Source organism: Pseudonaja textilis, chromosome 2 (genome assembly GCF_049901715.1).
Source record: "Pseudonaja textilis isolate UNSWEBS1 chromosome 2, rPseTex1.2, whole genome shotgun sequence".
Lineage (NCBI taxonomy): Eukaryota > Metazoa > Chordata > Lepidosauria > Squamata > Elapidae > Pseudonaja > Pseudonaja textilis.
In genome coordinates, this window is record NC_141991.1 from 14,176,779 (window position 1) to 14,195,974 (window position 19,196).

Below are 19,196 nucleotides of genomic sequence, written 5' to 3' on the forward strand. Positions count from 1 at the left end.
CAGGAACGGGATTTGAGGGTTCTCTGCAGAATCTTAGCAAGGGGCCCTCCCAAGCCCCCGTGAGCCCCAGCAGCCCCCCCTGCTTATGGCCCTGGCAGCATCCCCATGATTACATGATCAACTTTCCAGTGTTTGGCCATTGGTTCTAATTTATGACGGTTGCCGTGTCCCCAAGTCAGGTGATCCCCTTTTGTGACCTCCTGACAAGCAAAGTCAGTGGGGAACCCAGATTCACTTAGCAACCATGTGACTAACTTAACAACTGCAGTGATTCACTGAACAACAGGGGCAAGAAAGGTCGTAAAATGGGACAAAGCTCACTTAACAACTGTCTCATTCAGCAACAGAAGTTGGGGGCTCAATTGTGGTTGTAGGCCGAGGACCGCCTGTATTCGGTATGTTTGGATTCCTCATTTGCTCCTTTGGCAGCAGCAGCTTGTCCGTCTTCAGTTGTTACACTGAACAATCCACTGATATTTTTTTCACACACCATAAAACTAATAACATCACTCTAAAAAAGAAATAAAATCCCATATTGGCAGAATAACGTAAGGTAAAAATAAATTTATTCACGTAAAATTGCAAAAGAATTAAAACCCATGAAGCACCTATAAAATTAGATCAGTCTTATAATCAATAATCCGACTGTTGTAGATAACTGGCTGAGTGAAGTATAAAAAGACAGAAGTAGCAGTAGGATTTGTAAAAAAAACACCCTGTGAGGCTGTAAAGCTTATATTGAGTCTAATAGCTGCTGAAGCCCTGCTAGGGTTTGTTGGGATGATGACAATTATATGCATATTTAAAAGGAAACAGAAAAAAACAGGGGAGGAAAGAAAAAAAAGAGGGAAAGATTACAGAATACAATGGGAACTTCCACAATCATGGATGGCAACTAAACATTAAACAAGGCTGATACAGAAATGAGAGAGTTATGACAGACATCTAAAACTATGATTTATGGGTTTAGCTGTAAGATAAGGTATCTTTAATATTGATACACCTGAAGACATGATGCTAAAACCTATGAAGTTTCTAAGACACCTCTTCTTTTTTTTAATTCAGAGAAATTTAAATGATGGTCAGGTTATTTCTCTCTGGATCGATTGATTGATCCACTCCTTCAATTCAGAAGGCCACCTAACCTGTTAGGGGAGTGTCACGCAGCTGCCCTTGCCTAAGTAGAAATAAGGCAGGAGGGTCTCTCCAACCAAGGAAGCGTCTGAGAATGTATGGAGCAGAGCTGCGGTCTTGGCATCAAAGAAGCTCACTTGTCCACCTTCGCAGTTGAGAGAGATGCGGATCCTCGTGGGGCTCTCAGTCAGGACCAGTTTACAGCATTTTGACGGAGAGGCGGCCGTGTATTTCCCATCCCATCCCCAAATCTGCCACTTTCTGGTCTGCTCATAAACATTTTTAAAGTTCCCTGGTTTGCTGGTAACCCCTACAAACCATTTTCTTGTACTGCTTACAATAACATCCCAGAAATGTCGCCCTGATGAGAACATCTGACACCCAAGGACACAAGGATTATACAATAAATCCTTAAGTCCTGTGATGCTTTTTCGATCTTCGGAGATTTTAAGGCAGTCAGGATTAGTTGTGTCTGGATCCAGAGTTACATTCACTGTAAGGGGGAAGGGAAGGAAGGAAGGAAGGAAGGAAAAGAACAAGAGCTTCAGTTGCAGGCCTGGTGTGTGAAAAGAACAGAACAGAACAACAGCTTTATTTGGCTAAGTGTGTATCAGACACACAAGGACTTTGTCTCTGCTGCATAACCTCTACATATTAATGGAAGATAATAGTTCACAAATCATAAAATCATTAAAGTTTCCAGGTATCTAAGCTATATTAAGGTATTTAATCCTATATTTTTCTTTTTTTTAATCTATGTTTCTCTTAAGGTTACTGGCATCACAGCTTAAAATAGCAAGCAGCTGCAATTCCTATAATTCATATTTACCTTTCTGTAGTTGAAGTCCACTTTCCAGAGTATCTGGGGAAGAAAAGAGGGGGATTCAGCATCTCATCACTGGAATTGGAGCAACAGAAGGGCCTCTCTCAGATACCCTGGTTTGCTTTCCTTGGACTCAAATCAGGAAATAAGGAATAAGGAAAGCTACAAGCTAAAATGTCGTTGGTGGCTATATATCACGGGTGCCAAACTTGATTTCATTGCGGGCCACATCAGGGTTGTGTTTGACCTCAGAGGGCTGGGGTGGGGGTGGGTAGAAGCATTCCTGTCAAACAGACAACAAATGGTCAAAATTGGGAGTGTCCTATCAAATTCTGTACCTGTCAACAGTGGTGTCCCCTAAGGCAGTATTTTAGGACCAACTGTCTTCATACTCTACATAAATGACCTCTGTGATCATATTAAGAGCAACTGCGTTCTTTTCGCTGATGATGTAAAGCTGTAACTACATAGCCAAAAAGGCATTAAGAGTTGTTAACCTAATCCTATATAGCTTTTTCTCTGGTAATATCACACTACTAATTAGAGCATACAAAACATTTGCTAGACCAATACTTGAATACAGCTCATCAGTCTGGAACCCGCATTACATATCTGATATTAATACAGTGGAGAAAGTCCAAAAATATTTCACAAGAAGAGTTCTCCATTCCTCTACTAGTTGCAAAATACCTTAGCCACCAGACTTGTAATTCTAGACCTAGACAACCTAGAACTACGACGCCTTCGGTCTGATCTAAGTATAGTACATAAAATTATACATTGCAATATCCTACCTGTCAATGAATACTTCAGCTTCAACCATAACAATACAAGAGCACACAATAGAGACAAACTCAAGCACTCCAAACTTGATTTCAGGAAATACAACTTCAGCAACAGAGTGGTCAATGTCTGGAATACTCTACCTGACTCTGTGGTTTTGATAGCCCCCTGTCAGTCAAAACGGGGGATGGGGGGTGTTGATGACCTCCATCTTCACCAGAAGTGGCCTGAAATCGTGTGCTAAAGCTCTCGTGAGTAATCAAGATCATTTGGGAGCCCGAGATTCCTCCGCAGCCAACCCCGGTGAAGCAGCCTCGGCAAGCTCTCGCAGCCTTCCCCAGCAGCCATAGCTTTCATCCCTGAGCCCCTGCGAAGCTCAATTCCCCAGTGGCAGGTCAGGGCAATTTCCCGGCAGCAGAGCCATTGGACAATCTCCCGCAGCCTCCCCAGCAGCCGTAACGCTTGAGCCCCAAGCCCCGGTGGAGCGCAAATACCAGGAGGTAATTAAAGAGTCAGTAGTCAATTCGAGAGCCAAGCCGGAGCACAGCCATCCCCACTTCCGAGCCCCAGATAAATACAATTCCCCGGAGGCAGCCAGAAAGCCAAGACAGAACAGACTTACAGTCCTCCAACCTAAATCCCAGCAAGAAAAACTTCTTGTTTTTTTTATTGTTACCAGGAAACCATCTTGCTAGAAAAATAATCCTACAATCCTCTACCTTCCAAACAATCTCTCACCAACCTCTTCCTCACCAGGAAACAATTACTTAGTAACCATTAAAACAAACGAAACCATGTGGCTTTAAGGAGACTTCCAGTCCTAAGACTCCTTGGGTAGAATCTTGACCCGAGCCAGCTGGGAAGGGAACTGAGTCAGCTGTGGTTCCCCAAACAGGATTCCCTGAATGGAGTCAGCGTGTTTAAGTAATTCGGCGTGTTTTACTCTGTTTCAATAATTCAACATGGTTTTAGTCATCTTGTTACAGCCTGTTTCAGTGTGTTCCAGACCTACAGAGTTTACAGAGTGTCTAACCCAGTGTCTCACGCAGCGGATCAGATAACAACAGCCATCAAAGCAATAAATCCTTCTCATCCAGGATAGCAGCAGCTAGCAAAGCAATAACGCTTTACTTGCTGATCCTCAGTACTACTTCGTTACTTCAATACTTAAACACTGATTACTCAAAACTTATAACTTTTCTATCTCATGACCTACATCAATGATTAGAGAATGTCTAAATCAATTTCTATAAAATAATTCACCGATTGATTGTTTTGATTTTTAGTGTGATTAGAGTGTTTAGTGCAAATACTGTGTTTACTGATCAGTGTAAAAGATCAGTGATTCGTATAATTAATTGATTATTAAATTAATGATCTAATGAATTTAATTGACCAGTGTGGTTATTGATTAGTGTAATTAATTGATTAGGCTGTTTGTTGCTTTGTGAAACTATTTGACTAGAGTGATTATTGTAATTGATTAATTGGTGTGGTATTGGCTATATTGATTACCCAAATATCTTGGTTGATTAAGCAATTTAATCAACGTGCCATCTCAACAAATCTACCATGCCAGGAAAAAAATCCATTGCCAAACCACAACCCAAAGAGAAAATAAACCCACCAATGAACCACAAGACTCCTGCACATGCCTTATATGCAAAGAAACTCTAAAGGATAATGAAAATTCCATCAAATGTTCCCTATGTGACAACTACGCTCACCATGGCTGCTTGGGATTACTCAAGCAAATGACTCAATTCCTTGAATCATCCAACCATACATTTTAATATTTCTGCCCAGCAGACCCAAACTGGACAAATACTGTATATTGCCCTGTTTGAAAGAGTTGATACCATAGAAACACAAATAACATCCCTTGACACCATAGTAGCATCACTGGACACTATAAAAGCAAGATTAACTAACCTTGAAAAAAAAGACACAAAAAACCAAACATCCAATAGCTACAAACCATATCTCTATCCAACAACCACAACCCAATCCACAAAAAACCACAAACCCAACAAATAATGACATCCCAATCCTCGTCAAAGAAGCTGTCGAGAGCAAAAGGAAGGATCCAAATGCCATCTTATTTGGTCTAGAGGACAATGACAATGATGACATCACAATTGTCCGCAACATCATCAGTGACTATCAAGCATCAACCATCTCCTCTGATGAAATACCTGACATTTCCCACATCGGCCCACAGTTCAAAAACAGAGACGGCTCGGTGGCCCCACACTTCTGCAGGGTCATTTGCAAAAATGAATCAAGCAAACGAAAATTCATTTACACTATAAATTCACTTGCCAAGAGCAACACTATCCTTAAGAACCTCCATTCTCGCCTTGACCTAACCTTACAGCAACGTGTATGATCCCTTGAACTATTATCTGAGCTCAAAAGACTACAAGAACAAGGAAATACTCACCTATACATTGACTACCACACAGAATGTATCAAAAGCAAGACCTTCAACTTACATCCCAATATCCATCACCCCAACATCCAACATTAGGCATGCACGCCCCTTACTTCCTCCAGACCCACTACTACATATCTAAAATGCAAACTATTCAATGCAAGAAGCCTCGCAAACAAAATGCATTAATTCCTCATCTTATTATGCACGATTACATTCAACATTATATTTGTCTGTGAGATGTGGTTAAATGCATCTTTTCCAGACTCCATTACCAGTTAGTGAATATCACGTTTATCGGTCAGATTGCAAAATCCGTAAAGGAGGTGGAGTTGCTATCTTCTACAAAAATCCCTAAATCTAAAAAAGATTCAAATTACACCAGAACTTGCTCTTCCAGAGACCAGAGTCTGTTAAGTGTCCTCAAATACCACAATCCACTTCTTACTATGCGACAGAGCCCCTGATTATGACATAGGTCATGCAAACAAGCTAACATCACTACTAAAGTGGGCTGCCTCTTGCCCACATTCTCTTATTTTCCTTGGTGACATCAATCTACCTCTTATAAATTGGACCCTAAATGAATGTACATCTGAATCCATACATGCAACCTTGTACAATGCTGTTACTACACTGGGACTGGATCAATTAGTAACTAACAACACTAGACTCAATAACTGCCTCGACCTTATCTTGTGCAACAGTTCAAACTCAATATAAAGCCTACAAATACAAGAACCCTTTTCAAACAGTGATCACAGTATGATTGACTTTTGTCTCAATTTGCACCCTCACAAAGAGGGTCATAATGATGGATCCCCAACATACAACTTCAAAAAAGCCAACTATGATCTCATAGATGCTGACCTATTATCTCTTGATTGGCACATTCTGTTCTCTAGTTGTAATACTACAGAAGACCGTTATAATGCATTCATTTGAACTTGAAAGAGACATTAAATATATGCACCATTAGTAATCCCCCAAAACAAAAACAAAAAGCAAATTACCCATAACAATAAGGAAACTTCAATTTAAAAAGAAGATCACTATGGTGTAAAAACAAAACTAGCTACATAGCAAACTTGAAAAACCAATACAACACCTTATGCCGACAGATAAAGGCAGAATGCACAAATTACCACTGCAAGCAAGAGGAAAACCTCCTATGTACAAAATCCACTTGCACGTTCTACAATTTTGTAAACACCAAACTTAAAGGATCAAGAACCATCCCACCCCTAAAAGGACCAAATGGGAAAGACTGCAATGATGAAGCCATTAAGGCCAATCTCTTCAACACATTCTTCAGTTCAGTCTTTGTAAATAGCAATGGTTCATGCCCGACATTTCCTAGTCATACCACAACTAACTGTAATGACCTACTACATATTGACTTTACAGAAGACAATGTAGAAAAGGCAATACATAATCTAAAACCACCCCTATCTATTGGCCCCGATGTGCATACTTCTTAAAAAAGCTGTCCACTGCCATAGCAGAACCTCTAAGCATTATATATGAGATATCATTCAGAAACTGCTCCTTACCGAACCTATGCTCCTTAGCGCCGTTCATCCCTATCTTCAAAACAGGTGACCCCAGCCTGGTTGAAAACTACAAACCAATCTCACTGTGATTTGTCATGTGCAAAGTCATAGAATCAATCATTAACCAATTCATCACTCTCCACTTAGAGGCAAACAACCTACTCTCAAAAAAAAACAATTTGGTTTCAGAAAAAAATTGTCCAGCAATCTTCAATTCCTACACTGCAAAAACATATGGACTACTCTATTTGACCAGGGTAAAGCTATAGATGCAATTTACAAAGACTTCTGCAAAGCCTTTGATTCGGTGGTACATGACAAACTACTGTTAAAACAAAACTCTTACGGCATTTCCAGATCTCTTCATTAGTGGATTACTACGTTCCTGTCAAATAGGCAACAAATAGTAAAAATAGGGAGCGCTATATCAAACCCTGTTCCAATTAACAGTGATGTCCCCCAAGGCAGCATTTTAGGACCCACACTCTTTATACTCTTTATAAATGACCTTTGCAATCACCTTATAAGCGACTGCGTCCTCTTTGCGGATGACGTAAAACTATTCAACACCACCGACAATTCTACTGTCCTTCAAAACGACCTTGTTATGTGTCTGAATGGTCAAACAATTGGCTACTCTAAATCTCGACCAACAAATGCTCTGTCCTACACATTGATAAAAAAATCAGTACACCATATACAAACTAGGTGGATATGACCTCGTTGATGATCCTTACTCTGTCAAGGACCTTGGAGTTCTCATATCAAATGACCTAAACTCCAGAGCTCACTGTAACAGCATTGCCAAAAAGGCATTAAAAGTTGTAAATCTAATCTTTCGAACTTCACCTCCAGAAATATCGAATTGCTAACTAGAGCACACAAAATTTTGCTAGGCCAATACTTGAATAGAGCTCATCAGTCTGGAATCCGCACTGCGTATCAGACATTAATACAACTGAGTGAGTCCAGAAGTATTTCACTAGAAAAGTACTACACTCCTTTGCTCACAACAGAATACCCTATATCACCAGGCTTGAGATTTTGGGCTTGGACAACCTTGAATTATGCTGCCTGCGGGTAGACTTAAGTGTAACACACAAAATTATCTGCTACAATGTCCTACCAGTCAATGACTACTTCAGCCTCAACCATAACAATACAAGAGCACACAACAGATACAAACTCAATGTAAACCGCTTCAAACTCGACTGCAGAAAGTACGATTTCAGCAACAGAGTGGTCAACATCTGGAATGCACTACCTGACTCTGTTGTTACATCCTCTACACCCCACTCCTTTAACCTCAGACTATGCACTATTGACCTCACCCCATTCCAGAAAGGTCTGTAAGGGGTGTGCATAAGTGCACCATCGTGCCTACCGTCCCTGTCCTATTGTCCCCATTTATTTGTACCTATTTCCTGTATTCTTACTCATATTTATACTTAAACCTATTACCTCGTAAGTGACTGACAAATCAAATAAATAAATAAATCAATAAAATAACATAGGACTCCAGAAACCTCAGCCAAGCCACCAGTCCCCTTTCTGGGACAAGTAGAATCTGTTGAAAAGAAGGACATGTTTAATTACCCCTCTGGGGAATGTAAACCAGAAAGGGGGGTGGGGTGGGGATATGATTTTCTGAAGAGACTCAGAAAGAAAAGAAAAAGTGAGTTGAGAAGCAAGTCAAGGAAAGTTGACTGTGGAACAAGAAAGCAAATTGCAAGGGCTCCTTGAGCAAAAGTCACAGCAGGGGAATGCAGAGGAAACGGCAGAGGAAGAAAAGGCAGCCAAGGGAACGGCCCAAGCAAGGAGAGAAACCCTTCTGGCTATAGGAAGAAATGACAATGGGTGCAAACTAGAAAGTGCAGTGAAAAGTTGGGGTTAGAAAAAGGCTGAAGGAGAGAAAGGAAAGAAATGCAGCCAAGGAGAAGATCATCTTGCCTTGACTAGTTGTAGGCAAAATTCTGATAGACTAAAGCTGCCTAAAGTTGAGTCTGTATAGCCTCAAGGATCCCTTCCGTTGTCCTCTCTGCCACCAAACCAGAAGTCTTCCAGTCCTCCCAACAAGTGTCAGAGAAGCAAAATTCGGGGGAAAGGGGGGGGGAATTTCCCAATTCAGAAACCCCGTGAACCTGCCAGTGCAAAAAATTATATCAGGTGCCCATTTTCACTGCCTTAAGAAACTGACCCTGGAAGAGGCGTTTCCTTGCAACTGGAGTTTGTCATCCAGTCCGCAGTTTGTTTGTTTTTAAACTGCTTTTCTCATTCCTGTGCCATCCATATTTCTTCTGTGACAGAGTGTCTCCCTGCACCTCATATTTGGACTCTGCTCTCTTTGGCCACCTCCTTCTTTGAAAAAAGGCTTTCCTGACCAATTCTTTTTCTTCTGGTAGCTGCCTGTGTTCCCAACTACAACCGTCATAAATATGAACCCGTCCTCAAGCACCCAAAAGAAAATCATATCGTTGTGGGAATGATACAATGGTCATAACTGTGAAAAATGGTCATAAGTCACTTTTTCAGTGCCATTCTAACTGTGAACAGTCACTAAGCGAACTGTTGTAAGTTGAGAATTGCTTGTAAATGGTCAACTATGAGTAGCTAATGGTAACCTTTTTTAGCAAATCTGTAATGGGAGCAACCAGAAAGCTCCTCTTCCCCTCCTGGTGCCAAGACACAAGGCCTTTCCCCAGAGAAAGGAGGGTCTCTCTCTTCCACTCATCCTGAAATTGATCCCTCTTTGATCCCCCTGACAGTGATCCAGAATCTCTCTTGGATGCTCAAAATGTCGTCCAGTAAAACCCCAGCGGCTATTTTTTTACCTCTCAACTTTTTCATGGCATTTTTCAGAAGCGGAATTACATCACTGCAATCCCAGATTGTCCACTTCGGCTCTAGAAGTAAATCCACCGGATTCTCATATGTTTCCTTAGCCTGGAATCTGGCAAGACAAAAGAACAGAATAACAGAGTTGGAAGGTCATCTAGTCCAACCCGCCCCCCACAACTGCCCAAGCAGGAGACCCTACACCAGGGGTGGACAAACTACAGCCTGCAGGCCACATCCGGCCCGTTCGCCTGTCCAATCCAGCCCACCCCTGAAAAAAAATCGCTGGGTCTGGCATATTGCCCTGATCCACGAGGCCCCCAAAGCTGAAAAAACAGTGCAGAGTGCTCTCGGGGTAGGAAAGAAAAGAAGAACTTTGGAAAGGCCTCGGCTGGGAGTTCAAAATCACCTTCGAGTGCGACCTCTCCGAAGGTGAGTCCCCGCCGATCCCCCCCTTTTTTCCGGGGCTTCCAGGCTTAAACTTTGCAAAGGCAAAGTTTGCAGGCGGGAGCGTCTTCCCGCCGAGGAGTGGGAAGGGTTCTGCCCGGCGGGAGGGCGGCTGCTTGGAGCGGGCTGCTTGTAGCCACCTAAAGCTAGGCCGCTGCTGGTGGAGCCTTGCCCTGCCTTGGTGCCCTGTTTCCTGGCTCGGCAGTCCTGCTCGGGCGGCACTTTAAAAACCTGCTCCCAGCACCCGAGCAACTTCCCAGCAACTTACGGCTTCCTTTTTCCTAGTGGGCACTCATGCCTGGCCCCGAGCCGCGCGGCAGAGGGAAACCCGGAGCATCGCCGGCTCACCTCCTCCAAGCTGCCCGCCCGCCCATCGGGCGGAACCCTTCCCGCTCCTCGGCGGGAAGATGCTCCCGCCTGCAAACTTTGCCTGTGCAAAGTTTAAGCCTGGAAGCCCCGGAAACCCGAGCAGCTTCCCAGCAACTTGCGGCTTCCTTTTAACTCGCCGGCGCTCACGCCTGGCCCTGAGCCGCACGGCAGAGGGGAAGCCTGGAGCACTGCCGGGTCGCCTCCTCCAAGCAGCCTGCCCGCCTGCCGGCTTGGGGCCAGGTGCGAGCACCCGCGAGTTAAAAGGAAGCCGAAAGTTTCTGGGAAGTTGCTCGGGTTTCCAGGGCTTCCAGGCTTAAACTTTGCAAAGGCAAAGTATGCAGGCGGGAGCGTCTTCCCGCCGAGGAGCGGGAAGGGTTCCGCCTGGCGGGTGGGCAGGCGGGCTGTTTAGAGGAGGTGACCCGGCAGCGCTCCGGGCTTCTCCTCTGCCACACGGCTCGGGACCAGGCGCAAGCGCCCGAGAGGAAAAAGCAAGCCGCAAGTTGCTGGGAAGTTGCTCGGGTGTTGGGAGCCGCCGTCGTTGTGAGTGGCTCATCGGGCACGTATGTGGGGAGGGCTTTTAAAGTGCTGCCTGAGCAGGACCGCCGAGCTGGGAAACGGGGCACGAAGGCAGGGCAAGACTCCACCAGCAGCAGCCTAGCTTTAGCTGGGCTTGGATGCCCCTGAGCACGGTTTGCTGTTTGTTCTCTCCTGGGACTCACGTTTGGAAAGCGTGGAAAGTAGTAGCAGAAGCAGCTGCGGTGTTACTTTTTCTTATATATAAAATATATATATATAATAAAGGGCCCATTATAAAATGCAGCAAATTATATATATATGTGTGTATGTTATGACCCCACTTCAAAATTCAAACGAACAAAACAGAAAGCAGCCGTTTCAAAATTAAATCAAACAGAAAGAAGTCTTACAAGATAACGGCTGGCAGAAATCTCAATCCACAGCATAAATCTTTACTCTGTCCGGCAAACCAGTCTTGGCAATAAATCTCAAGTCTCAGAGCTTCTTGCTGTAACGTCCTCACTCAATAAATCACTTTCTTCCTGGCAAGTTTTACCAGCCCAGCTGTGTCCTTTTATACTCATTGAGGCAATGTGCTAATTTACTGACTAGCCCTCCTCCTTCGTTCCAGCTGAGTTGCCTTCTCAAACGTCTTCTGTTCCTTACATTTAACCACAAATTTTCCAAGTTCTCATCTCCACTTAGAAGACTCTCTCAAAACTTCCCTGTCAGCCATTCCCGGCTGTTGATCAGATAAGGAACCAGAGGAGGTCAAAGGTCCTGACAATTCTAATACATCAGGTCTGTCGTCCTTTGTCACGTCCATCTCCTCATCCTGGTTACCAGTCCAATCACTGAGCCATGCCGGCTCATATTTTTCTGCCATGTCCTCCTCACTTGAACTCATATCAGTCACAGGAGCTGAATCCAAGCCCGGAGCCAAAACATATATATATATATATAAAATTATATATAAAATATTCTTATATATAATTTGCTGCATTTTATAATGGGCCCTTTATAATGGCCTTTTATAAAATTGGTTCGGGCCTCGAACGCAGATCTGATTTTCCATGTGGCCCCCGACAGAAATTAATTGCCCACCTCTGCCCTACACTGTTTCTGACAGATGGCAGTCCAGCCTCTTCTTGAAAGCTTCTTGTGATGAAGCCCCCACAACATCTGAAGGCAAAGCTGTTTCATTGGTTCATTCTCCAGAAGTCAGAAAATTTCTCCTTATTTCTAGGTTGAACCTCTCTTTGATCAGTTTCCATCCATTACTCCTTGTCTGGCCTACAGGTGCTTTGGAAAACAGCTTGACCCTTTCCTCTTTGTGGTCGCCCCTCAGATACTGGAACACTGCTATCGTGTCTTCCCTGGCCCTTCTCTTCCCTGGACTAGCCATGCCCAGTTCCTGTAACCGTTATCAACCTGCCAATAGAAGCAGCTTCCTAAAGCATCAGGCGGTGCTTGAGAATTGGATAGCTATAGGATCCGGTCTGGGTTGGTTACCAGAGGTTTTGTCTTCTGAGCTTTTGGACTCAGGCTGGAGCCCATCCTCAGGGAACTCCTCTCTCCATCACCAGAATGTGTGCCTGGGCTGTTCTACGCGTTGTGTTTATGTGGTCCCTGGTTGTGTGTGGCTTTCACTGTTTAAGTGAGGTGTTGATGTCCATCTATTAATTCACAGAATGCCTTTTTCTTGTGTGGCCCCGTCCTTGGCTCCTAAGTATCTCGTCAGCTGGTGGTAAGTCAGCACTCCTGTGGGCTGACAAGGGCCCCCGTTTCCCAGGCTTCAGTCATGTCTCTGGCCAGCTATTCAAATATGGGCACCATGGTGACCCAGTGGATCCCGATCCAGAACTGCACTCATCCACCTTCATCAAGTTAAACAAGAGATCTAGTAGAGGCCACTAAGTTTCAGTTTTGGGCTCTCTACTCTTGAAAATTCTTGTGGACCTCTTGGCCAAAACAATGGATCGTATCTTACCAAATGACCGATGACTAATAGGGGTGACATAGGTAATTAGACGATGGATTTAACATTCAAACTCATCTTGATGGATTTTAGTTCTGCATTTAACACAATTCTTCCACATAGACTAGTGTCTAAACTTAAGGACCTTGGGCTTTTTCATTCAATCTACCTTTGGATTATGGATTTCCTGTCTGGCTGCTCTCAGGGGATCAGATTAAGTAATTGAAACTCCTCAGCCCTTATTCTTAATACTGGTACACCACAGGGTTGTGTGTTGAGTCCTTACTCTATACTCTTTATGTACATGACTGCATTCCCATTCACGCCACTAATACTAAATTTGCAAATAATACAACTGTGCTGGGACTCGTCTTGGGGGGGAAGTGTCTGCCTATGATGAGGTGGACCAGTTGCTTTCATGGTGTGGAGACAATAATTTGGTCCTTAACACCAATAAGACCAAGGAGCTTAGAGTGGACTACAGAAGGAATATATCAGACATGCAGGCCTTGGTTATCATTGGAGACCAAGTGGAGCAAGTGGCCAGTTTTAAGTTTCTGGGTGTTACCATCAAAGAGGACCTGACCTGGGGCACTCACACTGCAGTACTGGTCAAAAGGGCCCAGAGATTATTCTACCCGAGACTTCTCAGGAAACAATAACTGAATGAAAACTTCCTGGTGACCTTCTACCGCTGTACTATAGAGAATATCTTAACTTAATGCACCTGTGTATGGTTTGCTGATTACACAGTGGTAGATAGGAAAGTGCTCCAGAGAATTAACATCATTGCCCAGAGGATCATTGGTTGACCTCTCCCCTCTTTGGAAGAGCTTTATAGTTCCCATTGCCTTAAGAAAGTTCAAAACATTCTCAAAGATTCATCTCATCCTGGGCAACCTTTTTTTTTTGAACTATTGCCATCTGGCAGACAGTACAGGATAATAAAAACAAGGACAAATAGGCTGAAAATCAGCTTCTATCCCAAAGCAGTAACTATGTTGAATTCTACTGTATAATGCAATACTAATGCAGCATCAAGGGTTTTCAATTCCATTGTGTAGAATGTGAAGGATGTCTGGGTTTTTTTTGTTATTATTATTGCATAGTCAGCCAGATGTTCGGACTGGGTTTGGCATTTTTGTCTACCTATCGAGTCCTTACCAATGATCTGGGATGGGCAAATCTGGATGTTTGATGGTGCTACAGATATCGCCACAGGATCGAAGCTGTTCCAAGTAAAGCTGCCTTCTGCAATTGACTGATGGCAAATTTGTCAATGCCAATGGTGTTCAAGTGGTGCTCCGGTTCTTTTGGGACTACCCTGGCTTGCCTTTGCCATAGTTGTTCTATTTCTATTTCTATTTCTTTTATTATTATTATTATTTATACTTTTCTTATGTATGATGTACACTGAAAATGGCATTTAATTTCATTGTACGAGGTTCAATGACAATAAATTTAAACTTAAAGGTAATGCAATGAAATCGCAGTTAACATCTGTCACAGTGTCCCTGTAATCCCAATTCGGTGCTTGCCAACCGGCATGTATTTAGGATAGTTGCATTACTTGGAGCAGCTTACATCCTACAATGATACCTTTAAAACCATCAAACATCTGTCTCTTCTTGGGAAGGACTCAGTAGGTGGATAAAAATGCCAAATTCAATCTAAACATCTGGCTGACTGTGAAACCAACCATAATACTTGATCATATCAAACATTTCTAATTATATTGTGTTGAAGTTATCTGAGGAAATGTCTAAAAAGCCCTGAAGTACAGTACATTCTCTTTACGTTAAAATACTGCTAAATACAACCAGAACTTTCCAAAATAGGAAAACTGCTGGAGGATCTACAAATCTCTGAGACTGTAAAGAAAAGGGTGGATTCACTTACTTCTTCAAGATGCTTCCAATGTCCTAAAAAACAAAGAGACGAAGCATTGAAAGGAGCCTTTGCTAGGCTGAAAATTGCAGACACTAACAGGCATATAAAGTACTTCCATTTTTTTAATGAAAAAACTCCCATTGCTCTTTTTTCTTCAGCTGTTCAACCTTTTAGAGGTATTGTTTTTACTTTTTTGCCTAAGAAAAATTATAACCTGGTTGAATCCTACACAATTACAGTGTGTGGATGTATATATGTATATGTGTATATGTGAATGTGTATGTGTATGTGTATGTATATATATGTATGTATGTATGTATGTATGTATGTATGTATGTATGTTGTGACTCGGATGTTTGAGCCTGCTCTGTTAGAAGACACAGATTCAAGTAATGAGGAAGAGGAGGATTTGGCCTTGAGGTTTGAGCCTGCTTTGCTGGAAGATTCGGAATCATCTTGCTCCACAGGACCTTCCTCCCTGGTTGTGCCTCAGGTGTCGGCAGATAATCAGGAGAGAGTGCCGGAGTCCTTGGCTGAGGATCAAGCCGAGGAATGCTGGTTTGATGCAAGGCAAAGACGCAGGCAGAAGCGGGAAATGCAACGTAAAAGGAAATGTCAAATCAGGGACTGACTTGTGAGACTGACACGCCCCTCAGGAAATAAAAGAGGGCGTGTTAGCTCTGAATCCTCGTTCGGGACAATTTGTTTATTGGGGATTGTAGCTTTGATAAATTCTCTGTGCGGCATTTGCCTTTTGATTTATGGTCTTGTTTGTTATCGGACTTGGCAGGCAGTTTTTGGATGACTGCCAAGGACTTCTCCAGCCAAAGGAATTTAACTCTGTCGTTCCTGGTCCTGTCTGTCTATTTATATTCCTTTGGAAACTTATATTCCTTTGGAAACTCGTGGTCACATGTGGGGCAGAGCATTTTTGTCCTGAACCAGCAAATACCATCTTCTGACCAAGATGGAACAACAACAGCAACAGCAGCAGATTAATCAACTTCTACAAGATAACCAAGTTTTGCAGCAACAAGTCACTCACCGGTTAACCATCTTACGCTGCTGCAAGCTCCTGCTGCTCCTCCTGCCCCGCCCCGTAGGAAATGCCCAGTAGCTGTGCCAGATAAGTTGTCTGGGCAGCCTGAAATGTTCCCGGCTTTTATGGGACAGTGCCAACTGTTTATGGCTCTGGGGCCTGAGGATTTTCCTGATGACCGGGCTCGGGTGGGGTTTGTTAGCAGCCTTTTGTTGGGCTAACTGCCAGGTGGGCCACTCCTTTGTTGGTGCAGAATAGTCCTTTGCTAACGGACTATCAGGGGTTTTGGCGTCACCTGAGACTTATGCATGAGGACCCCATACGGGCTCAGACAGCAGCCAGACGCCTGAAAGAACTTCGCCAGGGGGAATGCCCATTGCAGGAGTTCATTTCAGAGTTTCAACTGCTCTGTTTGGACTCTGCGTGGAATGAGGCTGCTCAAATGGACGCTTTCCAAGATGGTCTGTCGGAGGACATACAAGATGAGTTAGTGCACGTGGAGCCGGCCCTGACCCTCAACGCTCTGGTGGTGCAATGTGTGTGCATTGACGCCCAGCTTCAATGGCGCAAGACTAGATGCCCAGTTCCGGAGCAGCCATCCACCTCAAGGCCACAGCATCCTGTACAACCAGCCCCCCAGGTCTTCCACAGTGCCGTGGCCAGGGCCGAGGAGCCGATGGTGTTGAGTGCAGTCCGACCTTGTTTGACGGCCCAAGAATGTACCTGGAGACTTCAAGGAGGCTTATGCCTGTATTGCGGGGGGCCTGGATATTTTGCGAACTCCTGTCCTGGTAAACGATGGGGGGCATGCAAGCCAGTGCCCGAATCTAACCTTGTACAGTCGGGGAAACGGGGCAGGCCCGGCCTCAGGGAAATCCTAGGTCGGGCACGTATTAACCAATCGCCCGAAGTAGCAGAGGTGAACTCTGGTTCCCCTCGACATTTACTTTTGGACACGCGGGTTTTCTTGCAGACTCAGGGGCTACTACCAGTTTCATGGACCAGGCCTTTGCAACTCATTTTGACATCCCTTTGGTTGCAGTGGAGCCTCCAATCAAGGTAGAAACGATTGATGGGCGGGAGCTTCAGGCTGGGCCCATTTGTTTCGCCACCCAGCCATTCCACCTGGTTATTGGGGACCATGAGGCGGCGATTAGTTTTTACATCACTGCGGACCTCGATCTTCCCTTGGTCCTTGGTATGGCCTGGCTACGATTATACGATTCCTCTGGTGGCTTGGGCGCAGAACGCCATTTCGTTCCCAAGTCTCCAGTGTGTGGACCATTTACAACACACCTGTGCTGGCCAGGATATTGCCACCCCCGTCTCCGTACCTCCTGAACTCTCCGATTTCTCCGATGTATTTAGCAAGAAGGAGGAGGATCGGTTACCCCTGCATCGACCATATGACTGTCCTGTGGACCTTCTACCTGAATGCCCCACTACCCAAGGGACGCCTGTATTCTATGTCTGAGCCCGAACTGGCTGCCCTTCATGATTTCTTAGACAAGAATTTGGCCCGGGGGTTTATCCGGCCATTGCCCTCCCCTTTCTGCTCCCATTCTTTTCGTTAAAAAGAAGACGGGAGATTTGCGTTTGTGCTGCAACTACTGCCGGTTGAACGCCATTACGAAATATTATCCCTTGCCGCTCATTCCAGAATTGATGGAGCGGTTGCGGGAGGCCACTATCTTCACCAAGCTCGATCTTCGAGGGGCCTACAACCTGGTGCGGATGTGAGAAGGGGATGAATGGAAGACAGCGTTTGGCACCCAATACGGCCATTTTGAATACACCGTAATGCAGTTTGGGCTAACCAACGCTCCTGCGGTCTTCCAGCACCTGATGAACGATGTGTTCCGGAACATGCTTGATCAGTTTGTGGTGGTGTACCTGGGCAACATTTTAATCTACTCCAGGTCCATGGGGACAGCCATCTTCAACATGTTCACTTGGTTTTACAGCGTCTTCGGGAGCATCAACTCTATGCAAATCTGGAGAAATGCCTCTTTTTCCAGACTTCCATAGAGTTCTTGGGGCACATCATCTCCCCCGAAGGTATTGCCATGGACCCGCGTAAGGTGGAGGCTGTGTAGTTGGGAACCCACTCGTCGAGTGAAAGATGTTCAATGTCTCTTGGGGTTCTCTAATTATTATCGGACCTTCATCCCGGGTTTTGCCAAGCTCACGGATCCCATCACTCAGCTCCTTAGAAGAAAGGTCCCGTTCCAGTGGGGGCCCCCGCAGCAACAGACCTTTGAGGGTCTTAAAAAGGGCTTCGTCGCAGAACCTATCCTGAGGCATCCTGATCCACATTGTCCGTTTGTGGTGGAGACAGATGCGTCCAACATGGCTACTGGGACGGTGTTGTTGCAAGACCCAACAGATGGTGCCACTCTTTTTCCCTGCACTTACTATTCTCGAAAACTCACTCTGTCCGAGCGCAACTATACTATCTGGGAAAAAGAGTTGTTGGCTATCAAGGCTGCGTTTGAGACCTGGCGACATCATCTTGAGGGGGCCTAGCACAAGGTGGAGGTTCGGACGGATCATCATAATTTGGAGCACTTGACCACTGCAAGGAAGTTGAACCAGCGACAGATTTGGTGGTCGTTGTTCTTTGCTCGGTTCGATTTTTTTGTGACTTATATCCCCAGTGGTCAAAATCAGAGAGCAGATGCCCTGTCCTGTAAACCGGAGTATCTTTGTCCCAAGGACCCCCTTCCTCCATGCGCAGTGCTACCACCGGAATCTTTGGCCGTTATCCAGGAACTGATGGATTTGCAGACTCGGATATGAGAGGCTCAGCGCTTAGATGCTTGGTCGCAGCAGAGAATCGGGGAAATAGGACCTGACTCCCCATGGACTCTGGAGGAGGGCTTACTACGACATCGGGGTCAATTGTACGTGCCCACCAGGACACTTAGAGCCCTCACCATAACCCAATGTCACGAAAACCCTGCTGCCGGCCATTTTGGATTTTTTAAGACCCCTTCATCTGGTCACATGGACTTTTTGGTAGCCTCGAGTCCGACATGATGTCTATGCCTATGTTGAGTCCTGTGTACCATGCTGGCAAGCGAAAGCTGCGTTGGGTGTGCCTCCTGGTCTCCTTCAACCACTGCCGACTCCGGACAGACCATGGAGGACAATTTCCATGGATTTCTTAACACATTTGCCCTCTTCATCGGGATATACAACGGTGCTCGTGGTGGTTGACATGTTAACCAAGATGGCCCACTTTATCCCCTGTCGGAAGTTACCATCGGCTCGTACTACTGCCGAGTTATTTTTGTAGCATGTGTTCTGTCTACATGGTCTGCCGGACAGGGTAGTTTTGGATCACGGTGTTCAGTTTACCGCTCAATTCTGGAAGAGCCTAATGACCGTGTTAC

General features: G+C 44.7%; 1 protein-coding gene across 4 annotated transcripts in view; it reads right to left on the minus strand.

Annotated features, from left to right (window-relative positions):
* Positions 1-549: 549 nt before the first annotated feature.
* Positions 550-19,196, minus strand: part of LOC113450089 (E3 ubiquitin-protein ligase TRIM39-like) — a 58,206-nt gene continuing 39,559 nt past the window's right edge. For 3 of the 4 annotated variants that reach the window (XM_087928530.1, XM_087928528.1, XM_087928526.1), the window contains exons 5-7: positions 9,559-9,677; positions 1,964-1,996; positions 550-1,627 (exon numbers count right to left, since the gene is read on the minus strand). In XM_087928530.1, the coding sequence (XP_087784656.1) occupies positions 1,149-1,627; positions 1,964-1,996; positions 9,559-9,677 (631 nt within the window). In that variant the 3' untranslated portion in view covers positions 550-1,148. The remainder of the gene's footprint in view (positions 1,628-1,963; positions 1,997-9,558; positions 9,678-19,196) is intronic. The other variant, XM_087928527.1, reaches the window with a different exon arrangement.